Source organism: Brettanomyces bruxellensis, chromosome 6 (assembly GCF_011074885.1).
Source record: "Brettanomyces bruxellensis chromosome 6, complete sequence".
Lineage (NCBI taxonomy): Eukaryota > Fungi > Ascomycota > Pichiomycetes > Pichiales > Pichiaceae > Brettanomyces > Brettanomyces bruxellensis.
In genome coordinates, this window is record NC_054687.1 from 282,064 (window position 1) to 295,170 (window position 13,107).

Here is a 13,107-nt window from a genome sequence, read left to right on the forward strand (position 1 = left end):
TACCAACCGAAATGTTTTTCTATCATTTTCTCGGATTTACACGTAATTTCAACATATTTGATGAAGATCAATAGTTGTCTCTCGTTGACAGTTCATATCTTGTTATCTAATGAAATTACAGTGAAGTGTTAATGACAGCTTTTCTACTTTTGGAACAGGAGTAAATTCTCGCCTCTAGTTTTTAGACGCCTTATCTCAGCTCCACCGTCTAAAATAAGATCAGTTCTATTTTTCCAACATATTGTTGTCTAAAGGTTGACAAAAGCTCAAACACGAAATTTATACCACGACAAGACATCGTATGCCAATGAATGTTTTAAAAATGAAGAAAATTAGTGAGGTATTGTAATAATTAATTATAGTCATTGTGATATTCTGCCGTCAGTGAAATATTCCAACAAAGTTGTCTCTGCGAAGCTACTCCTTCCTATTCGAGATAAACTATCCTTGGAAACAAACTTTCGCGAACATGCCAATTAGCGCCGCAGTTTTCATTCGAAGGATTGATCAAAATCAGGCTACTTCTTTTCTCATCCAGCAATCATATCGTAACCAGTCTAAACAGACAAAGTTTCCTAAGTTGAATCTATGGAAAAATAAAAACTTTTAAAAATGAAGACAAAATTATCCTGTTGCTTGCAGTATATTCCACGACCAATTAAGAACAATGATATTGGCAATATTGTATTTATAGGGTTCCATGTTGAATACATTCATGATTGGTACCATGAGATTAATTAATATTTTAAGTGGCAGATTTCAAGGCTCATCCGGAATAAGTTTCGTAGTTAATGCATTAAATAGGTACGCAATGAGTGTAAATTTCAAGAGCACTGCTTAAATCAAAGTTGGAATAAAGTTGACTGGCAGAAGATGGCATTGTAAATTGTTTTTGAGCAACAGTAATCCTGTAAGGTGCAAGTTTTATGGATATAGGATAAGGTGGTGTGTAAACTTTTAAATCGGCGGATCTATTACAAAAGTTTAGATATTGATATATAATATTGAGCTTTGGTAATGAGGGTATCTGGCGATATTGAGGGATATTGAGTGATGCTGAGTGATATTGAGAGACCTGAAGTGACTTCGAATGACCTTGAGTGATTTCAATATTGGCATAGTTTAAATAACAGAAAAGAATCTACGCCCCAAGAAAAGCATAAGTGATCAAGAGCAGTCACAGATGATATTAGTACAGCAAACGATGAATAAATAGAGTAAAGAGCGAGACAAGAAGTGATGGAATAAACCGATCCTAGCGAATGTAAGAAAGAAAGAAAGAAACGAAGCAAAAACAACACAAAAATGAAGCAAAAATGAAGCAAAAATGAAGCAAAAACAAAGCAAAAATGAAGCAAAAACAAAGCAAAAATGAAGCAAAAACAAAGCAAAAACAAAGATCAATAACAAAGATAGAAAGCATGATCACACACTAATTGCCACCAAAACTATTATGTAGCTCTCTGGAGCGCTGTTGAAGCAAATCCTTGGCTGAACAAACGTTCACCGCCTCATTGCGCTCCAAATTAGTTTCCTCGGCACTTTCTGAGTCTTTGCGCTCCCCGCAGAGAACCGCATCAAGTCCACCGCTCTCCAGATTAGCACCACGCGAAAAGCATGTTTCCAACGGCGTGCCGACGGCTGCCTGGTCCCTTGTGCGCTTTCCGCAGGGAACCCAGTCCGAAATAATGTCTGTTGCCTCGTTACCGTTGGAAGACATCGAATTCACATTATCCTCGGGCTCCGACGAAAGGGAGAACAAATCGCAATTGTCATCTGTGGTGGAGGGCGGGGAGATGGCACCGAGAGAGCTTGAAACTGCGCCGGCCATGCCGACGGCACGAATCTTGCCGTCTGGGGAGAGGCCGGGGCGCACGAGAATGGACGCGCCAGCGCCAGCGCTTCCTCCCGCACCCGCACTGCCCCCTGCGCTTAACTCCGAAACGCCGCCGGTCGACACCGAGGACGATGCCGCTGTTGCGGGCGACATCACAAGGTCGCGTGAGAGCTTTGAGCTTTTCTCAAAGTTCACAAGATCGGAATAAGAGTAGAAACTGATGCTTTTGCGGCCAGAGTCGATCGCCCCGGAGAACGATTCTCCGGACATGTTAGAGCCGGCGGAGCCAACTGGTGCCACTTGCTGCGCTGCCTGCACCGGCGCTGGCGCCAACTGTACCGATATAGGCGACACCGACGTCCCCGTAATATCCGCAGCGCCGGCGGTTCCCGCAGATGACTGTGTACTACGCCTGCGCCCAACAGAGCGCATGAATGCGGACGAGGGGCTGCGGAAGCCCAATTGCACAACATCGACGTCGTTTAGATTTTGGTTTGTTATTAATTCGACTGTCGAGTCCAAAACGGGCGACGTGAAATCTTCAGTTATAAGATGTGGCGCCTGGATGCGCAACGAGGACGATCTTCTTTGGGATGCGGGGTGGAAGCCTCGGCATGATGCGGAGCGCGGCAGTGCGCCAGGGGTTGGCGCGCCACACTGGCTGCGCCTGGATGGTGCGGGAATCGAGATAAGCGACGAGTGCGCTGGTTCAAATGCAGATGACCGCCGCAATGGCGCACACCCTGCGCGCGCACGCGCCGCCGCCGGCTTATTCGGCGACCAGCTGTTCGACAGCCGCCTGTTTGCTGGCGCAGCGCCATCGTGCTGCCACCATGCGTCGCGCTGCACCGGCTGAAAATCAAAGTACTCTCCCTTTGCCTCCTGAAGTTTCTTGTGATACTTCCATTTGTGCTTGCGCGACGAATGACGCTGTGTGTCGGGCGCATCGTGCGCATCGCGCTGGCTGCGCTCGGCATGCTCAGTACGCTCAGCGCGGCTTGCTGCAGGCGGAACCGCCAACGGATCACCCAGCGCACCCTCCTCCTCTTTCTCCGAGTCAACAGACCCAGACTCCGCACTTCCATCAATGCAGTCCGAGGTGTCGAGGGGACCGCCTCTCTCCTCATGCTTTGCGCTTATCTCCCCGGGCTCTGCACCTACCTCCTCACGCTCTGCGCCTATATCCTCGCGCTGATCGCTGCGCATACCCGCCTTGCCGCCGGCCGCGCTGCCGCTCGACTTGTGTCGGCTAAAATGAAACATGGAAAACATCCGGGTCGGGCTGTGCGAGTGGGATATTTCCTCCGGACTTGCGTCCGCAGAATTTCCGCTTTTCGAAGATGAAATAATCACGCTCGCAGACGGTTGCCCATTAGAGGTTGATTCTGGTGGTGCCGACGACCCTTTTTGAGAACCGGCAGACGATTTTCGCCAGTTGAAATACGGCATTTTAATATGTGGGGATTCAAACGGGCGATTTCAAAAAGTCTATGTGAAGGCTGACGTGACTCGTGTATACTTTATTGCTTGTTGTATACTGTAATATATTTGCGTATTTTTATACTTTTGTACTATGTGCTTGTATTTGTATACTTCTGTACTATATGCCTGTATTTGTATACTAATGTATCGGTGTGCTTGTATTTGTATACTAATATATTATGTATACTTGAGTGCTGTATCAGCGTATTTGTGTTATATACACTGATGTACTTGCTTATCGGCTTATCTGGTATTTGCGTATTTGCACTTGTGCAGTTTTACCCCCAGGTTGCTTGTTTCTATTTGTATATCGCCGTATTCTCCCTTAAACCACTTATCTGTGTATATGTTACTCGTATGCCTGCTATAGACTGACTGCTTGGCTGCTGGCTTTAAACAGTATGGTAATTGGTAGGGCTGTGATGAGATGGTGAGGACAAGAAACACTGATGAAGGAAGTGAGAAATTGAGAGGTGCCAATGATTGTATGGTGGAGATAATAATTAATTTCAACTATGCAGAACAAAAAATAAAACTGAGTTCTGGAATTCGCAGAAAATGAAATGAAAGGGAAAAGAAAATAGAAGTCAAAGGGAAATCCAAGGAAAAGGAACTGGAGAACGATGATACTAGATAAAAAAAAAAATGACAGAGAGACCTTACAGCACCAAGGAAGACGGAGAAGGGGAAAAAAAAATAGCAAATACGACACCGCGGGAAAAGTCGTCATGCCCGGTAGTGGGGAAAAGATAGCCAGGGAAAAACTACGACAACAAACAAGAGCGACAACAATGGAAAAAATGTGGTTGAGTTATCTGAGAATAATGGAATCAGCGAGTTTGCCGAACTGAGGCACATAATTCGTTTTGAGGGGAGGAGAAAAGGAGGGAGGGGACGAAGGGACTCGCGCGGGTGCACTAATCAGCATGTGGCTTTTTGATGTTGAAAAAAGCACAATTTCAGTTCAATGCCCATATTCCTAAGCCAATGCCGGCAGCGGAGGCTCATCCCATCCATAATTACATAGAGTACTGGATATTGAAAAAAAAGTATCCATAAAACTGAAGCAAAAATCTAAAATGGCTCCACATTTGGCACACGAGTACAAAGGGCGGCTTTAATGCAGTTTGTGCTTGGCCTTTCTTGGCAATTGAAGAAAAAGCACGAGATTCTGCTTGAGATGGTGAGCGCAGCAGGGTCGGCAAGTTGTAAAGCGCAAGTAGGACCGTTGCAGCGTGCGCTTCCTGTTCTCTGCAGCGCAGGGGTCATGCGCATTTCAGCTTCACACTTGCCCCTCACCGGAGTTAACTGCCTAAATTTTTTCCGTTGTTCGAAATTGATGCACGTGCAATTGCGTAGCGAGTTGATTGAATCGAGTCGCCGACGCCGACGCGTCGACGCAAGCTGCGGGTCGATAGACGTGACTGCGTTTTGAATTTTATATTTTTCGTTTTTTTTTGCCGTCACTCTCTTGTGGCAAAAATATAGCTTCGTGAATCTCTTCAGCCCCAGCTAGATCTGCCAAAACTAACGAAACCATACAGCAAAATACAATTTGCGTAAAGAATAAAATAGTCAGGCGCATAATTAAACGAACTGAAACCACATACAATGTCGTTGGAGAAACTCACTACGGAATTAACAGCCCATTTTAAGCAAAACGAGTACCAAACATGTGTGAAGCTGCTTACACCGATTAGAGTGGAATTAGTGAAGAATGGGCTTTTAGTGCCAACTATAGACGCACGCATTAATCCAAATGACATGGTGATCACGAGATCGATCCTCGAGATCGGCGCTTTGGCATCGATAAACACGAAGAATGCATCCGAATTCTCCAATTACATAACTTTACTCAAGCCTTTCTACAACTTACCCGAGGAGGTCATCCCTACATCTGCAAACAGAAACAAGCTCCTTAGTCTTTACCTCTTGCTTTTATTGACACAGGACGGGCTTGCCTCTTTTCATGTTGAACTTGAAAAGTTCCAGAACTTTGGACAGTCGGTCGATGAGATGGAGAAAGACGAATTTCTACAGGTGCCGATCAAATTTGAGAAATGGATCATCGATGGCGACTTTAACAAAGTGTATGAGGCCCTTTCTTTGAAGCACAAGTTCCCATGCAAGGAGTTCAACTTTTTCGAGTCGGATCTTTTGAGTTCTATCCAGTTAAACATCGCCGAAAGTCTTCAGTCAGCCTACAAGAATCTTCCACTTGAAAATTTGAAGATGCTTCTTTTCCTCAAGTCCAACGAGGAGGCCAACAGTTTCATCACAGAATTTGGCTGGACGCTTCACAATGGAACTGTGTACTTTGCCAAAAAGCAGAAAGTGCTCGAGGAGGAGATTACAGATGAAAAACTCATCATCAAGAATGCGTTGGGTTACGCTAGAGAGATGGAGAGCATCATATGATTGGTGCAAGGATGCGGCTGCGGTCTTGTGTGGGATGAATAAAGAGAATGAATAACAAAAAATAAAGAAATAATTGTGATGTCGGGCTTCGAATCGTTTGAAACATCGAATGTGTAGAGGTAAAAGGGAAGAAGGTGAAGTAAGAAGGGAAATGGTTATATTAGATAAAGATGAGTGTAAGATAAGAGATGGTGATGTTGGATAAAAGAATCAAGATGGAAAGCATATTGTGATGTGCTGATCTCTGCCATTTGTTATTATAAGTAGATGTAAGATATACAAATTGTACATATAGGTGCATACAATAGTACATATAGGTGCATACAATAGTACATATAATGGTGCATTCAATAGTACATATAATGGTGCATTCAATAGTACATATAAACGTTACATACGATGTTACATTCAATACTACATACAAATAATACATAAAATGTGGATGTCAAACGTGGAAAGCGAATATGGCAAACAAGGACAACAAAAGATACGAAATGGCATAAAGAGTAAAAAGGACTATTTACGAATCTCTAGAAGTATAGGCTTTGAAAAGTAACCTGGGGAAAAAGGCGTGGGGAGAACGGGTGATGCCATTTGAAGCCGACTTAAGTTGATCAAAGCTGATCAAAGCTGAGCCGATCTAAGCCGATCTAAGCCGATTTAAGTTGATCAAAGTATAACAAAGCTGATTAAAGCTGATTAAAGCTGATTAAAGCTAATAACCGACCGAACCTGATTGAAGCTTAAAGCTGCTTATTAAGACATAAAGCTAAATAATATTTTGGTCACAGACGCGCAACTTTTTTCTCCTTTTTTCATTCTGCTTATTTACGTTTTGCGATTTTTTCGAGCTGATTCCATTTATCTCCCTCACCGAAGCCAAAAATCGCAGATTACCCGATTAGGATAAACGGATCTTCAGGATGTCGGGATTCTGCATTTCCATCTTTGGTAGCCTAACCTTGAATGTACACATCTTGTTCTTGCAGAAAAGATCATTCATCCGCGAATGTGTTCGGAAATTAAGGATATACCCGCAGACACACTTATTCTTTTTTGGTGCCGAGGGCTACCTTGCGCCAGCGCTATAGGGGGTGCGCAGGCCGGCGGCCCCACCTGGTGTCTCGCCTGCGGCCCGCCGTATTCTCCGGGCCATCACACGATGTTGCACCCGCAGCCCCAACCCTGGCGCACACCCCATGCGCCCGCCCCTCGGCCAGATCTGGCGCCGGCGGCACTCGGTCAGGTTTCGGGAATAAACACAAAGCTAGCTGGCCGGCGCACCCTCGAATTGCTCCCTTCACTTTTCCCTCGGCTATTTCGTTTCTCCATTTCCTTGTTTTTTGTTTACGTATTCGGTTGCTTTTGTATTGTCCGGTATGAAAATTCGCGATTTCGAAGGTTTTTTTTTTTCCTCCTTACACTTTACTGGTGCAGGCATCTTTTCTTTTTCTTTGTTCTGTTAGGTTTTTTTAATTACTAATTTTTTTTTTTACTTATATATATGCATAACTGCAAACAGACCTTTGATGGCCGATTGAGTGGGTCCTCGCCTTTTAATCTCGTAATAACCAAGATTTCCGTTGTGTTTATCCACATATTAGCTTTTTGTCGAACTGTTCGCAATTGCAAATTGAGATTTCCACATAGGCAGCACAATATCCCGAAGCATTTTGCGTTGTTCCGTCACTTCCGGTTGATTTTTCAGCGTGTTGAGAGATTGCACAGTTGAAGCCAGAAATTTTACAGAGAGGACGAAATCCAGCAGAAAAAGGGCAATAAGGCATCAGTATAGCGAAGAAAAGCGCACACGCAGGCGGTATATAGACGTTTAAACCAAAAAAAAAGCGACTAAAAAGGGCAAAACGTGCATTAAGCAGAGCTAAAAAGACTAAACTGCAGGCTGAAGTATGGCAAACACGAAATTTCCATCTACAGGAGCTGCTAACGCACACTACCATCTTACGGCACCGTTGACGGGCCGCCGGAGACACTCGTCAGTGGGAAAATTTGAATTGGGAGACACGTCAGTGCGTGCACTCCACTCAATTCCATCAAGAAAGACGATTGATGAGCAGGCACACGATCTCAACAAGATGACATCGAATGAGGCGACAGACCGCGATGTGCTGTCAAAGCTGTGGGTATCGCTGCGGATCCTGAGTGTGCGGCACACGTGGCTTCCGCCGCTTTTGATTTTGGGTGCGTTGAGATTGATATATGTGCTCTCGAACAATTATACAGACAGTAACCCACTCTATCCGTTTTTCAACCTCTCGTACGCGATCCCGGGCACGGCACCCACGATGTACGGCAAGGGCTGGAAGGACTTGGTGTTCGTGTCACACATGATGGTGTTCTTCACGTTTTTCCGGGAGTTTGTGATGCAGGTGTTACTCAAACCCCTTGCGGAGTCGTTTGGGCTGAAAAAACGCGGCAAGAAGCAGAGATTCATGGAGCAGGCGTACTCGATCGTGTACTACGGGATCACGAGTCCGTTGGGGCTCTACATCATGTGGAAAACACCGATGTGGTACTTCAACACGCGGCAATTCTACCTCAACTACCCGCACAAGAGCCACTTCTGGCTCTTCAAGTTCTACTACCTCTTCCAGGCCGGTTTCTGGTCTCAGCAGTCGGTCGTGTTGATGCTCCGCTTGGAGAAGCCCCGCAAGGACTTCAAGGAGTTGATCTTCCACCACATTGTGACGATGCTTTTGATCGGTTTGTCGTACCGCTTCCACTTCACCTGGATGGGGCTTGCAGTCTACATCACGATGGATGTTTCGGACTTCTTCTTGGCCTTCTCCAAGACCTTGAACTACCTCGACTCTCCTTTGGTCATCCCCTTCTTCCTCAGCTTCATCATCGTCTGGTTCTACACCCGCCACTACTTGAACTTCAAGATCTTGTGGTCTGTGCTCACCGAGTTCAAAACAGTGGGTCCCTATGAGTTGAGCTTCCCAGATCAGCAGTACAAGTGCTGGATCTCCCAGCCAATCGTCTTCACGCTCATCTTTGCGCTCCAGCTCGTCAACATTTACTGGTTCTTCCTGATTTTGCGCATCCTGTTTAGGTACATCTTTTTCGATGTCGTGAAGGACGACAGATCCGATGATGAGTACACTGAGGAGGATGAGGACAAGGAGGATGCACGTGACGAGGCTGAGGTCAAGCTCTTCCAGAAGAAGGATGAATGATGCGCCAGCCAGCGCCAGCACTTCCTACCAACTAATTATCCTAATGACTAATGTCGTGCGACCTGGTGTGTATGTAATATAATATAATAAATATGTCTACATGCTTACGCGTCGAGTAGTTTTTTTTTTTTTTTTTTTTTTTCTTTATCTTTACGAAATGCTTTGCCTGCTCGTTTCTTTTTCCCGCCGGACATCTATGTACATGTAAAAAGAAACGAGCAGCTGCTGGGTGAGGTGCGATGGCGCCTGCGCAGGGACTACCTGGCGGCGCCTGCACCCTGCGCGGCCTCCGCAGCGCCGTCGCCGTCAACGGGCTCCTCCAGCGGAATTCCCAAGGCACTCTTGTACGCATGCACGGCGCTCAAGCGCCTCTTGTAACCAGCCTCCCCTGCGCGCCCCAACACGCCACAAATCAAGTTGGTCGAGCGCACCGAGTCGTCGTTCGCAGGAATCGGGTATGTCACAATTCCAGGGTCACAGTTCGTGTCCACAATTCCGACGGTCGGAATTCTTGCCTGATTTGCTTCCTTCACCGCCACCTGCGACTCCAGTGGGTTGAGCATCACTATAAGATCAGGCTTGATATTTAGCGCACCCTCGTCTGCCGAAAGCTGGCGCTTTGTCGGGATGTCGGCCATATCGACCTCAAGGCGCGGCTTCGGGTTCTCTAGAGCATTGGTGATTGTTCCGGGCGTCCACTTGTGAATCACAAAGTAGCCATTGCACCTGCGCGCGGCCTCTCTGACTGCGCGCATCTGGCCCTCTTTTAATCCGAGAAACAACACGAGCCCGCCGTTCTGCGCAACCCCGCGCACCGCAGCCGCTGCGCGCTTCAGGTGCGCTAGCGTCTGGTTCAAGTCGATGATGTGAATCCCGCCGTACTCGCCATACAAAAACGGCTGTGTCTTGCGGTTCCAGAGCGCAACCGAGTGGCCCAAGTGAACGCCGCAGGCCAACATCTTCTCAAGAGACACCCGCGCAGGCTTGGGCGGGTTGCTTATCAACATGTGCGGCTTGTAGACGCTGCGCACGACGCTGCCGAGATTGCCCATGAGCGCCGCATGGTGGCGCTGGCGCACGGCCAACTCCGCCGCAGAGTACGGCTCCGCCTTGCCGGTGGGCGCCAAGTTCGGGAACTGCGCCAAGAGCGCCGAAGACGACTTGAACTCCCTGCGCACACTGTCCCTGCGCACGTACGCTTTGAGCAACTCGCGGAATTTGCGCAGCACCGCCTCGTCCCTGCCCAATGTCGGCCGCGGCGTTGAATTCAGCACAGCCTCGAACTCCTTAACCGTCATCCCGCTCACCTGCTCGAGAATATTTTTCTGTCCTCTTAGTCTTTCCATCAATTCTGTATCCTTGCTTTTTGAATTTTTCAACTCTTCCTTTCTTGCAATTTTTTTTGTCCTTTCGTATTTTTCGTCTTCCTTCTTGCTGCCTTCCTCATCCTGCTTCTCTGGCTCTGCCGGTTGCCCTTTAAACTCGTCTCCGATGCTCCGAATCGCACTGCCTGAGAAACATCGTCTTGAAATCACTTCTCTCACTATTCTGCCTCTAGAAACATGCATTGCTTCCATTGCTTGCACCGCCTGCCTCATTTCCTTGAGTAAGTACACTCTAACACGCAGAATCCGCTGCCCAGGTACTCGTGATGGAAAAACTATGCTTTATGGGGTGCTTTAAATGTGTTTTGTGTAGTGTTGGTATGGCAGAAAATCGAGCGTAGCATTAATTTTTTTGGGGTTTTTTGGTTTTTGATTTTTTTGATCTTTTTTATTTGTATTCTTTCATTTTTTTTAACCTGTTCTCACACCCGTACACCACAGGGTAACTTTGTTTCCCCCGCGATTTTCCAGCGCTTATTTGGCCAATTAGTAGCTGCTTATTTAGACGCCTGAAACACATCTCTGGCATCAACTTCAAGGCCAAAAGAGGTTAAAAGGCGATTTGTTTTGGCGGTTACGTGTGGAAGAGGCTGTGTTTACTAACCATGATGCAGCAAAATGCACGCTGCGGCTCCAGAATGCTGAGGGAATTGAGACTATTTGGAATGCAGATTTCGGCAAGCTTGAGACTTCATCGGCCCATTTACGTACACAGGAAGTCGGAATCGCCGTTTTTTCGGCATATACAGCACAGAAGCATGTCCAGCGAAGATGTCAGGCTTGGATTTGGGGCAGACTTCGAGGATGACTCTGATTTTTCAGGCCGCAAAACGCAAATATCCGCATTGAGTGCAGAGGAGCAGGATAGTAAGTATTATCCATGCATTTGGGATGCAAGAAAGGCACTAAGTGAAGGAACTGGTGATATACGGACAATACGTGTGCCGGAGTTCCGAAAGCGGTATGCTGAATTCTTCAAAACGCATCCGGATGTGCGGAAAATCGAGAGTGAGAGCTACATTATGGGGGGAAAGATCAAAAGTATCCGCAAGGCGGGGAAGGGAAGTTACTTTATCGATATAGTACAGGACGGTGTACGGGTGCAGCTGATGGCGCATCACAAGGCGATGGCGCTGGATAAGGCTGAGTTTGCGCTGCGCCATGCGCAGCTGCGCGCAGGCGATCAGTGCCTATGCGTGGGAAATCCCGCGGCAACGAGGGTCGGCGAACTTTCCTTGCGCTTGACGCGGCCTGTGCTGTTGGTTGCACCTGCGCTCCACCCGCTCCCGCCCAAGCTTGCGGATACTGCGCTTATCAACCGCAACAGGGTCGTCGACTACCTCGTGAACCAGCGCTCGCGCAACGTGATCCTGGCGCGCGGCGCCATCGTCTCGGCGCTCCGGCGCTTTCTCGAGGCGCGCGGCTTCCTCGAGGTGCGCACCCCAATAATCGGCGCTGGCAACTCTGGCGCAAACGCTACTCCGTTCACCACCAGCTCGGCGCATTTGAGGCGCAAAGATGACCAATCAAAACTCGAGAAGTTGAGCCTTCGAGTGGCGCCTGAATTGTGGCTCAAGCGGCTGATCATCGGCGGTTTTGACAAAATATACGAAATAGGTGCGCAGTTCCGCAATGAGGGCGTCGACGCGACGCACAATCCTGAATTTACCACATGCGAGTTTTACCAAACGTTCACAAGCCTGGAGGAGTTGATGGCGCTGACCGAGCAGCTGTTCAAGGAGGTGTGTGGGGCACTCGTTGGTGGCGCCGGCGCGTATGCCGATTTGTGCCGCCCGCAGTGCGCGTCCCTCTTGGGCGCCATGGCGCAGTGCGGCGGGCGGTTCCGCCGCATCGACTTTGCGCGCGGGCTCGAGGCGCAGACCGGCGCACCGCTCCCAGACAACCTCTCCCAGGAGAACTTGCTAGAATACTATGCCAAGTTGGGACTGCCGGTGCCGGAAGTTGCGTCGGTGCCGCAGCTGCTTGATAACCTTTCTGCAGTATATCTTGAGCCGCAGTGCGCAAAAATCCCAACTTTTATCTACAACATGCCGGAGGCGCTATCGCCGCTCGCGAAGAGCGCTGGCGCGCACTCCCGGCGCTTCGAGCTCTACATTGGTGGCAAGGAGGTGGTGAATGCCTACGAGGAGGAGAACAACCCGTTCAAGCAGCGCAGCAAGTTTGCCGCCGAGTTGCGCAACAAGAACCAGTTCAACGACCAGGAGTCGATCTTGCCGGATTATCGATACACGCAGTTTATGGAGTGGGGAATGCCGCCGACCGCCGGCTGGGGACTCGGCGTCGATCGACTCGTCATGCTTCTCACCGGCTCCGACCGAATTGACAGCGTGCTTACTTTTGGCCGGTTACCGGATGTGTTGAAGCAGTGATTTGTGAAGGATGTTTGTGATGTTGAAATGAATGTATGTGTAGATGATTGTTTGGATATTTGTTTAGATGTTTGTTTGGATATTTGTTTGGATAATTGTTTGAATAATTGTTTGCTTAATTGTTTGCTTAATTGTTTGAATAATGGTTTGCATAATTGTCTGTGATGAATGTTAGAATGTTCGGAATAGATACTTGGATAATTGTTTGAAATGTTTGGGATAAAAGATGATTGTTTGGATTGTTGCTTGAAATGAGTGGTTGAATGTTTGAAATGGCTGTTTGGTTAATTGCCTGGATTATTTCCCATGTGATGTTAAGCAAGATGCACTCGAGACTAAACGAGTGTCCATTTTAAAGTAATAAGTGAGCGAAATGAGACGAAAGGTGGAAGGTA

General features: G+C 47.5%; 5 protein-coding genes across 5 annotated transcripts; 3 read left to right on the forward strand and 2 right to left on the reverse strand.

The window, feature by feature from the left end:
• Nucleotides 1-1,432: 1,432 nt before the first annotated feature.
• BRETT_003575 (uncharacterized protein) lies at nt 1,433-3,286 on the reverse strand (the record flags this gene model as incomplete). Its single annotated transcript, XM_041282082.1, has 1 exon — nt 1,433-3,286. The coding sequence occupies one exon, from the start codon at nt 3,284-3,286 to the stop codon at nt 1,433-1,435; it is 1,854 nt and encodes a 617-aa protein (XP_041135921.1).
• A 1,644-nt stretch (nt 3,287-4,930) lies between these two features.
• BRETT_003576 (uncharacterized protein) lies at nt 4,931-5,737 on the forward strand (the record flags this gene model as incomplete). The annotated part of the gene is made up of 1 exon (XM_041282083.1): nt 4,931-5,737. The coding sequence occupies one exon, from the start codon at nt 4,931-4,933 to the stop codon at nt 5,735-5,737; it is 807 nt and encodes a 268-aa protein (XP_041135922.1).
• Nucleotides 5,738-7,647: 1,910 nt separating this feature from the next.
• On the forward strand, nt 7,648-8,937 carry BRETT_003577 (uncharacterized protein; the record flags this gene model as incomplete). The annotated part of the gene is made up of 1 exon (XM_041282084.1): nt 7,648-8,937. The coding sequence occupies one exon, from the start codon at nt 7,648-7,650 to the stop codon at nt 8,935-8,937; it is 1,290 nt and encodes a 429-aa protein (XP_041135923.1).
• Nucleotides 8,938-9,194: 257 nt separating this feature from the next.
• Nucleotides 9,195-10,535, reverse strand: BRETT_003578 (uncharacterized protein; the record flags this gene model as incomplete). The annotated part of the gene is made up of 1 exon (XM_041282085.1): nt 9,195-10,535. One exon carries the CDS (start codon nt 10,533-10,535, stop codon nt 9,195-9,197), a length of 1,341 nt encoding a protein of 446 aa, XP_041135924.1.
• A 545-nt stretch (nt 10,536-11,080) lies between these two features.
• Nucleotides 11,081-12,712, forward strand: BRETT_003579 (uncharacterized protein; the record flags this gene model as incomplete). The annotated part of the gene is made up of 1 exon (XM_041282086.1): nt 11,081-12,712. One exon carries the CDS (start codon nt 11,081-11,083, stop codon nt 12,710-12,712), a length of 1,632 nt encoding a protein of 543 aa, XP_041135925.1.
• Between the last annotated feature and the right edge of the window lie 395 nt (nt 12,713-13,107).